This window comes from Jatropha curcas, chromosome 8, assembly GCF_041381405.1.
Source record: "Jatropha curcas cultivar XTBG-Jc1 chromosome 8, XTBG_Jcur_1.0, whole genome shotgun sequence".
In the NCBI taxonomy this organism is placed as follows: domain Eukaryota; kingdom Viridiplantae; phylum Streptophyta; class Magnoliopsida; order Malpighiales; family Euphorbiaceae; genus Jatropha; species Jatropha curcas.
This window is the reverse complement of record NC_143158.1, coordinates 6,702,025-6,711,860: the sequence shown is the minus strand read 5'-3', so window position 1 is coordinate 6,711,860 and position 9,836 is coordinate 6,702,025. Positions and strand designations below refer to the sequence as shown.

Genomic DNA, 9,836 nt, shown 5'->3' with positions numbered 1-9,836 from the left:
ATATTTTTCTCTTCTTTTCATTACGGAAAAAGAATATGTCATATTTTTTTCTTTTATAAGACCCTTAGAAATAATTTGATTATGGCAATAAAAGTAAAAAAAAAATTATAAAATAATAAAAATAATATATATTTGATTAATTTAATAGTTTATGTAAAAATTAATGTTTCTTTTAGTCTTGTCTTGAATATATTTATGTAAAATTTTTATAAATAATTATGTCAATTTTTAACTTTTAAACCATTTATCTCGTACCGGATAACTAAAACCAAAGAGAATAAGAAAAAAAAAAAAAATAGTAAGTAGAAAGGAATTATGAAGACCTGCAGCCAAGATGACCTACTTTGCATTTAGCCGGAGTTAATGAAATGTGTTTAGAAAAATATTGTAACTATTATATTAACGAATGAGTAATAGTTAATATAATAGTTTGATGACCTTGCAACAAGGCTTTCCAATATGAGTAATCTGTTTAGGATGGGTAATAGCATTTTTGATAGAACTTTTGTAGGTCAGATTAGAATTTTGAAAATTTACAGAGCATATAGGAAGTTACGAAATTTAATATTTCTATTTAATTTCAATTTTGAGGTAAGATGATGATTTTCAGCAAACCTTTTTAAATTTTATTTCTTTTCAGAAAAATTATTTATTTGTGAGAAACACGTATCTTTTGAATATTAAATTACTTTCTATTATTTGATTGTATTATCGAAAATGAATTGAAAATTATTCTTTATATTTGAAACATAGTAAAAATCTATTTATAATAATAATACTAATCTATTTACATACTAAACGAGATATGTATTGAAAAATAAAAGTAATTTAGTTTTGATTGGTCATATTAATTTTCTATTTAAATTTAAATTTTATTGGCTAAAATAGGAAATTATATTATTTAATATATTAGGTATATATTAAATATGGTAAAATATTTAAGGATTTTAATTTTGTTGTTTGAAAAAATAAAAATTTAATTTTCATTAATTATATTAATATTGAATTTAAATCTAAATTCTATTAGATAAACTAAAAAATAAACATTATAAATGAATTCCAGCATTTTTTTAAGCTAAAGCGTTTAGGTAGATCACAAGCAGCATGGCCTTGTTAATTTATGAGGCCCAAAATGTAAAATAAAGAAATTTGACACTTTTCTCAGATGCCAAACACTCGCTGTTGGTTCCTGCAACCAAAATGCTGAGAAGAAAACCGTCCAAAATCGAAGTCAGAATCGAAGATAAAGAAGAACTCGAAGAATCTCGCAGGCGCTCCACTGCAATTTCCTCCACCTCAGCCACAACCGCTTCCACTTCCTCCACCGCTCTCCTCCACCTCCTCGAGCGCAAACAAACCAACCCCAACTCCAAATCTCAGCGAATCGGCCTTTCTCCTTGAAAAATACAAAAACCAATTATGGAAGTGGAAGTGAAGTTGCGTTTACCTGATGAAACCAATTTTAACCGCCTCAAATCCCTACTTTCACCATTTCACCTCAAAACCCTAAACCAGCAAAACCTGTTCTTTGACTCTGACGCCGCCACTCTTTCCTCTCAACGTGCAGTACTACGAATTCGTTTCTTCGATAAAGATTCTAGCTGCGTTATCTCGCTAAAGGCCAGGCCTTTACTAATCAATGGTATAAGTCGCGTTGAGGAAGATGAAGAGGAAATTGATCCGTTAATTGGTCGTGAATGCCTGGCCGATCCATTAAAGTTAAGTTCGATCGAATCGAGGGTTTTGAGGAGGTGTAGAGATGAGTTTGGAGTTTTGGGTGAAATGAGTTTTGTGTGTTTGGGTGGATTTGAGAATGTTAGAGAAGTTTATGAATGGAGAGGATTGAAACTAGAGGTGGATGAGACTAAGTATAGCTTTGGGGTTTGTTATGAGGTGGAGTGTGAGACTGCTGATCCTGAAGAGGCTAAGAGAGAGCTGGAAGGGTTTTTAAAGGAGAATGGGATTGATTATAAGTATTCAGAGATGTCAAAGTTTGCAGTTTTTCGATCAGGGAAGCTGCCTTTGTAAGTGAATTTGAACTCATGGTTATTGATAATTTGAAGTTTGTATGATGTTTGAATGATCTTGAAGTGAAAATAAACTGATGTTCATATTAAGTCTTTGGCAAATGCTTATTGTTGTTCCTCTGAAAATTTGCAAATCTTATCAAGTTTAATTTTTTGCTAGTCAAGTATTTAACACTTCATCTTTTTATTGGTATTTGAGGAGATTGTTGCTGAATGGCTGATGTTCATGGTCAATAATAATTTTAGCGTTCTTATGTCCTATTTAGGATCAATAATTCTGAGAGCATTCGTTGGTTTAGTTAGCAATGGGCCCTGTTCGTAAATAATTAAATTTCAGAATAGCTGTCCACCTGGAAAATTCTTATTTTCTTTTGTACTTCTCACATTTTTGCGTTTTTGAAAAATTATTTATAATCATAATTTAGTGGAGTGAAATTTGAGCAAGAATTGATTGATTGATGTAAATTTTGTTGCCAAGCAATTCATTCATTGACTTAATTCCTGAAAGTAGGTGAACCAAGTTAAAGTGTTAGAACAAAGATTGAGCCTCATTTTAGCTTAGTGTATATTCAAATCAAACGGCAACAATGTAGCTGCAGGAGGTTGTTGAAGTTTTATGAATATGGATATGACTTATAACAATCAGTCAGTGCTCATCTATTTCCATAAGCCTTAAAAGCAAACAAGTTATTAGTGGCTTGCATCTTCATTCCAACCCCCCCCCCCCCCTCTTTTTTTCTTCCCTTCACTGAAGTGAAGTTGATTCTTCAAAATGTAGTCATTATACTTGCTCGTCTGAATTTATCATTGATGGTTTTATGGTGTCACTTATTCTTCTGCTCTGCCTTTTACATTTGTTGACTTAACATACAAATAGCTCCCTTTTTTGCCAGTTCCTGCCATTTGATTCTCATTTTAATGATTGCTCATCTGACCATTTATTTGGACACTAACAAAGTGAAAATAGAGTCCCTTAGCTATTGGATTTTGCTGTCAACATTCCCTTGGCAGCAAAGATGCCTCTGCAACAACGTGGTTTGCCACATATTTAAGTCATTGTTGTGTTGTGGAATACATGCCTCTAACATCCATGGAATTTCAAAGGCTTCTTGTGTATGGTACCCTCATTCCAGTTTTATAGCCCTTATGAAGACCTACTTTTAGTAGCCCTTACAAGACATATTTTTAAGCCCATGCGTTGCCATCTCTTTCCCTTTAATGTAATCCATTTTATTTTCAGTTTAGCATGGGAACCAAAACTAACATCCATCTTGATCAGCTGGTTGAGTAGCTGACTTACCTTCTAAAGTGATTGCCAATGCCAAAATTATTTCCTTGCACTGTTCAATAATTGTTATCATAGTTGTTCATTTCACTGACTTTATGAGGATGCTCACCTAGGGTGGTTTCAGCAATTTGGCATCTCAGGTTTCTTGAATTATATGTCACACTGTGCTGATTTTAATTTAGGATGAATTGTGATAATCTCACATAAATTGCATGTTTATGGGATCTGAAATTAAGCTTGTTCTTGACATCTATAAGGGTAACTTATCTGTCTGATTCACTGTTTTGTAGGTTCTCCTGAAATATGGCAACTGTGGAGGGTCCTGTAATGGAAGTGAGAGAGCAGAAAAATTGGCTTCTTGGTGGGCATTCAGTTGACATTTGACAATAAATTATGACTGTTCATGTATTATTATTGTCTTGTAAACTCCAACAGGAAACTATTTTTCTTGCTAGCTAATAATACCATAATATTCTGATTTTTTATTATTATTTCCTGAGGATTGTTCGTGGCTTTTTTTCTGTGAACTCATCGGTATCTGCGCGTTTCTCCCTGCTAATATTCCTTAGTTACCGGTTCTGGTATTTCTGCGTGGCTCTATCAAGTACTCGCTTGTTAATTTTAACGTGTTCTTTAACAGAAAACATGGAAAATCTTGTAGCAAGATACGAAAAGTATATCTATTCAAAAAAAGAAAAATAAGTTAAGTTTATTTATTAAATAAATTTCAAATTAATTAAATAAATACTTCCATTATGAACATGAAAAATCTATCTCGTTATATTTAAAAACTCGCTCCCTAATTTTTATAAATGAGTCACATATATCAACTTTTAGATATTTTCCAATTTCCAATTAGTAAAAACTCATCATCTATGATTCACAAAATCAATCTCTGAAAAAAACATTATGAATATTCTGGGAAAAAAAAAAAAAGACATCATATTCTCGAAACAACCTAAACATATATATGAGATAGGACAAAAGTTAATTAGTAAAATAAAAATAAATATATTTATAGCATGAAGAAATATTTTATCAATAATTCCCATAAAATGTATGGAAATTATAACAAATGTAATTACTATGGATAATCAACAGAATTCATCTCTCCAATATTTTAAATTAAATCATTTAAAAAATAAATATTTTCTTAGTCTGCATCAAAATCTTTTACATATTTTGATATATATTTTTTACATATGATAGGAAAATACATTCGTGGAAAATTCATATAAAATACTCTTAAATATCATAGCTCCCCACTTTTTATTTTACATATCATTTTTTTTTTTTTTTTTTTTGAGAAAACTACTAATTAGAACTTTTTTATTTATAAATGAGCAAAAATTCATGATTCTCTTAGTAAAAATTTGGCAACAAAATCAACTAAATGTATCATATCTTAAAATCCACACGTTATTTTTATCTTATCATATCTTAAACAAATAAATTAAACGTGTGAAGAAAGTACGAAGAAGTACTACGTACAAAACTTGGGTAACAATTTTACTTGAATACACCATCTATCTATATATATATATATATATATATAGTGTTTCCATCCTCAAACCCAGCTTTCCATTATTGTTTTCACCCTCTTAATACTGACGCTATTTGCATCTCCCATCTTCATCAACCCTATACATATTGTCATCTTCAAATCCTACTTTCTTTCCACTATTTCTTTTTCACCTTCTTTATGCTTGCGCTATTTTCATCTCCCATCTTCATCAGTTTTATTTTCTCCTTCAAACCCTACTTTCCATTATTTTTTTCACTTTCTTAGTAACCACGCTATTTTCATCTTGCATTCCATCTTCATCAAACCTAATATTTCCGTTGTTTCGCTTTTCTGCCTATCGATCATGGTTGCAAAGAAACGCAGAATAGAAGGGAGACTAGAGTTGGCCACTGAGTTTGATACAGATTTTGTCGATAATGGTTATTTTCATAAGAAAGGCAATAAGAAACTGAATATGAAGGCAGAAGCTTTTTACATACCAAAAGACAACAAAGATAGGCCACAAGGAGAAGACTCTCATTTTATTTGTAGAGAGAAGTTAACGATTGGTGTCGCAGATGGGGTTGGCGGTTGGGCAAGAAAAGGCATCGATGCCGGCGAATATGCTCGTGAACTCATGACTAACTCTGTCATTGCTCTGCAGGATGAGGAGAAAGGAAACGTAAACCCTAGAAGCGTTCTACAAGAAGCTTATTCAAATACTAACGTTAAAGGTTCGTCAACTGCCTGTATTATTACTCTTAGTAGCAATAACTGTTTGCATTATGTCAATCTGGGAGACAGTGGGTTTATGCTATTCAGAGACAAGAAGTGTATTCACAAATCTGTGGTGCAGCAACATGGGTTTAATTGTCCATACCAATTAGGGACTCGTTGTAGAGATCTGCCTTGCATGGCTTATGAGGAAAAGATTGATGTAGAAGCCGGAGATATTATCGTTGCAGGAACTGATGGGATGCTTGATAATATCTACCCGTCTGAAATAATGGAGATATTGGCCAAAACTGATGAGAAAAAGCAAATGTTTGCGGAGGAGTTGGCAGAGACAATTGCAGAATGGGCTTTGTTCAATGCTCTTGATGAAGATTATGTTTCTCCTTTTGCTAGGGCTGCTGAGATGGCTGGATACTCTCATAGTGGAGGCAAATATGATGATATCACAGTCATTGTTTGTCAAATTGAGTGATGCAGGTAGCTAGGGCTTTAACTGTTGCAACTAATGGGAGTCTGTGTATGTTTACTACTAAAATTGCTTGAGATTCCAGGCAATTTGAAATGGACGAATTAATGGAGGTTATATGATGTAATTGTTTTTTACCTATGATTTTATAAGGTATTCCCAGCACAACTCATTGCTGCATATTATGTCGAGTTCACAATTAATTTTTGCACCTTATCATCAAATTCCATTTGTTTCTTTCTAAATTTTCCACCATTTATTCTAAATTGGTCAATGCTCAAAAAATAAAGCTCAGAATGACGACTTTCTTCTTCCACAGCCTGTGAAATGCATACCAGCATTCAATAAAAACACTAGCTATCGCACATGCCGGTTGGTGGGGAATAACAAAATTGGCAATTGAGAGGCTCCCCATAAAGCTATGAACCACACCCAGCTATAGTTGACAGGCCACTGCATTTCCTGTCTACTGCATTTTAAGCACACTTCACATGGCCCCTAACTCCTCAGGTAACTTATCTAACCACAGACAATCATCGAAAATTTCACTTTAAATAAGAACTGCTCAAGTTAAGATCCCTGCTGCCGCTAACTAAAACAAAAGAGCCACTAATTTAGGAAAAATAAAACATTATACATCCACAATAATTTGTGACAATATCACACCTTGGTACTGAAACAGAGGTTCATTCAGAACACGTATGGTAAATTCTACTCTATGCATACTGACAATCTGAATCCTTCCCCCCTACTAAAAGCTACCTACCCAACTGGGAACACAAGACCTACAGTTACTCTCACTTTCTCTTCTTAGCAGGTGGCTGGGGAACTTCTTCTTCCTCCTCTTCTTCCTCTTCTTCATCCTCTCCATCTTCTTCTTCATCATCTTCATCACCATCATCGTCGTCGTCGTCATCATCGTCATCATCACTTCCTCCTTCTCCATTGGCTTCAGGATCATCCTCAGGATCTCCTTCCTCCTCCCCCTCATCCCCTGAGAATTCTTCACCACCATCGTCCTCCTGATCATCTACATTTTCCTCTTCATCGTCTTCATCATCATCATCTGTATCACTAGCATCTTTGTTTTCTGCATCAGGGCGTTTCATCTTGAAAAGTTCATCAAAGGGAAACCTACAATAGGAGTTACACCTACCATTTTAATCCAATTCTTCTGTACACATAAATCAAGCAGAACTAAGAACACAAAAGAAATTTCTTTTTACCTCTCATCCACCGCAGTTAACTCTATGGATGCATTGATATCATTCAGCAATGACGCAGCCTGGAAAATTTTAAAAATAAAAATCGAATTACAAAAATTAGTTAAAGAATCATAAGCAGTTGGCTATCCTTAGTCAAAACAGAATCAACATTAATGTTCTTTATGCATACACCACATATAACCTTACCAAGGTACCCAAGGCATACAAATTGATTCTAGTTCATTTAGTTAACATCTCCAGACTAGGTTAATAATTAAATAATCCAAGGATATCTTGGAGGAAAGAAGACCACATACTTCACAGCATGATCTGGCAAAGAACTTGTTAACATATTTTCTCCAAATGGCAAACAACCAGAAGCGAATCTCAAAAGAAAGAAACTTAAAAAGATCTCATTTAACGATAACAAAAGAGGCATATCAAAGGAAAGATGCTTAAGAAAACAAAATTGCACATTCATTTATTGTGCCAGACTATCAAATAGCAGAACCAGATTCAAAACATGCTCTGAAACAGAGCACCTGCAAAAAAAGTCATCATATCTATACGAAATTTAAAAAAAAAAAAGTCTTCCTAGTCCACAAGACTCCATTTCCAGTCATGAGTATATTTTGTTCTCAGAAATTTTGAAATTGAATCTTCTCAGTCCACTGAAAATGCAGAGAAAACAATACCCCAGTTTCAAAAAAAATACTGTTAACAAGATAAATAAAGGAAATCCTAAATAGAGTAAAACCAAACACATAGAGTGATGTCCATATGAGGTTAAAATCCAAGAATTAGAATGAGTGTAGAATAACTGGGACATTCTATGCAAACTAAAAACCAAAAACAGTAGGACCCCTCAAACATCTACAACATAGAAAATCTGTAACCATCCACAATGACCATATACAAAAGAAAATATTGTTTCACCGAAAGCTCTGAGACCATAATGATTTGGATATCAGTTAAGAAAAGCCAAAAACTATGGACAAAAAACCAAATCAATAAGCTCTGGTAACTATGGACAAAAAAAACCCATTATCATAACACCAAATTAGGGCAAGTACTACTTCAGACCACAACAACGGAGAAAACGCAATAAAGGACCAGAAAAGAAATGAGCAATTAGTTGAACAAGAATTAAAATAATGTGATTACAATTACTAAATAAATCCCACTTCAACTTTTACAGGGATTATAGAACATAAAAATTATGCACCAAAACAAAGTGTCAATCCAGAACTTACAAGCTAAGACCAAATATTACTCCTCAGCCCTCTCAAAAATACAACTTCAAAAAGCCATAATATAGTTAACAGAAGGCCAAATTTCAACACAGCAAGATTTATGGGTATGAGTTTGTCAAAGAAATGACAATACCAAAATAATTTTCAACACACAAACAACAGTCAAACCCACGTTCACACAAGTAAAGCAAAAAAACCCTAATTGTCAAAATCCAGTGAAATAACCACCAAAACAAGAAAACTAACCCTCAAAACCAAAACAAAAATGGATAGAACCAACAGCAACAACAACAACAATGGCTAATGAACAACAACGGAGCAGCTAGAGACTTCAAAAACAGGACTTATTTAACTAATTGACATAATAAAGGGATTAATGGAATATATACCACAAAGAGTAGGCAAGCAAGAGACTTCCAAGCAGAAACAGCAGTCTCCACCACCATAGCTTCCGCAACAGAGCATGCCCGAAAGGTCCTCTCCAAGGAACTGACACTACCCACCTCCATTGCTAAAGAAAAAACTATACCCAAAAAACACAGAAACCAGCAAAATTAGTAGGCGAGTTAAGAGAGAAAAAAGAGGACTTTCCAACAGAGACAGAGAGCAGAGGAGGGGACCTGATTGGCTTTCGGGGGTCTGGATCCGGTTACGGTATAAACTAGGGTTTGGTCCGATTAGGGGTTTTGTCAGTAAAATTGATATTGACAGATGTCTTTTCTCTTATTCCAGTCAAGAAAGTTCCAGATTTGTACTAATTTGAGGCATCACGTGTCATGGAAGGATCGAAAACGGTTTTGGAAATAGTGGTTTATTTCTTCCTATTTTTTTCTGTAAATAAATTTAAGATCCCCTTACAAAACAACCCTTAAAACTATCCTAATATTAATATACACGTGACCCATATTACTTAAATCGTATATTATCTGTTTGGATTGAATAGGAAAAAAAATAAGAGGTTAAGGAAAATTTTAAAAAGAGGAAATAATCAGTATTTTCTTCCTTGTGTTTGGATGTGTAAAGGAAAAAAAATATTTTGTCTCACTAGTTCATTTTTATAGCATCTTTATTTTTCATTTTATAAAAATTATTTTGTCCAAAATTATTTATTATTTTAAAAAATATTAATTAATTTTTTTTCAATTTTACCTTGTTTCTATTACATATTAATATTATTATCCATAATATTTTAAAAATCATCTTAACATCTCCTTGTTTTCTCTTGATTTTAATCGCAGATTAATATCAAATAGAAATAATTAAGCAAGATATAAAAAGTAATTTAGTCAAATTAAAACATGTTTATTATAATTTAAGTGATTTTAAACACGTTATAAAAATTAAAAGCGACAAATAAA

The 9,836-nt window shown here is 33.1% G+C and overlaps 3 protein-coding genes across 3 annotated transcripts; 2 read left to right on the top strand and 1 right to left on the bottom strand.

The window, feature by feature from the left end:
• Positions 1-1,272: 1,272 nt before the first annotated feature.
• LOC105641247 (adenylate cyclase) lies at positions 1,273-3,806 on the top strand. Its single transcript, XM_012225754.4, has 2 exons — positions 1,273-2,024; positions 3,606-3,806. Exons 1-2 carry the CDS (start codon positions 1,420-1,422, stop codon positions 3,613-3,615), a joined length of 615 nt encoding a protein of 204 aa, XP_012081144.1. The 5' UTR covers positions 1,273-1,419; the 3' UTR covers positions 3,616-3,806.
• Positions 3,807-4,909: 1,103 nt separating this feature from the next.
• On the top strand, positions 4,910-6,452 carry LOC105641324 (putative protein phosphatase 2C 55). The gene has a single exon (XM_012225847.4). The coding sequence runs from the start codon at positions 5,184-5,186 to the stop codon at positions 6,024-6,026; it is 843 nt and encodes a 280-aa protein (XP_012081237.1). The 5' UTR covers positions 4,910-5,183; the 3' UTR covers positions 6,027-6,452.
• A 161-nt stretch (positions 6,453-6,613) lies between these two features.
• On the bottom strand, positions 6,614-9,251 carry LOC105641246 (uncharacterized). Its single transcript, XM_012225753.4, has 4 exons — positions 9,099-9,251; positions 8,868-9,001; positions 7,247-7,305; positions 6,614-7,154 (listed from the first exon to the last, which is right to left on the bottom strand). The coding sequence occupies exons 2-4, from the start codon at positions 8,985-8,987 to the stop codon at positions 6,818-6,820; spliced, it is 516 nt and encodes a 171-aa protein (XP_012081143.1). The 5' UTR covers positions 8,988-9,001; positions 9,099-9,251; the 3' UTR covers positions 6,614-6,817.
• Between the last annotated feature and the right edge of the window lie 585 nt (positions 9,252-9,836).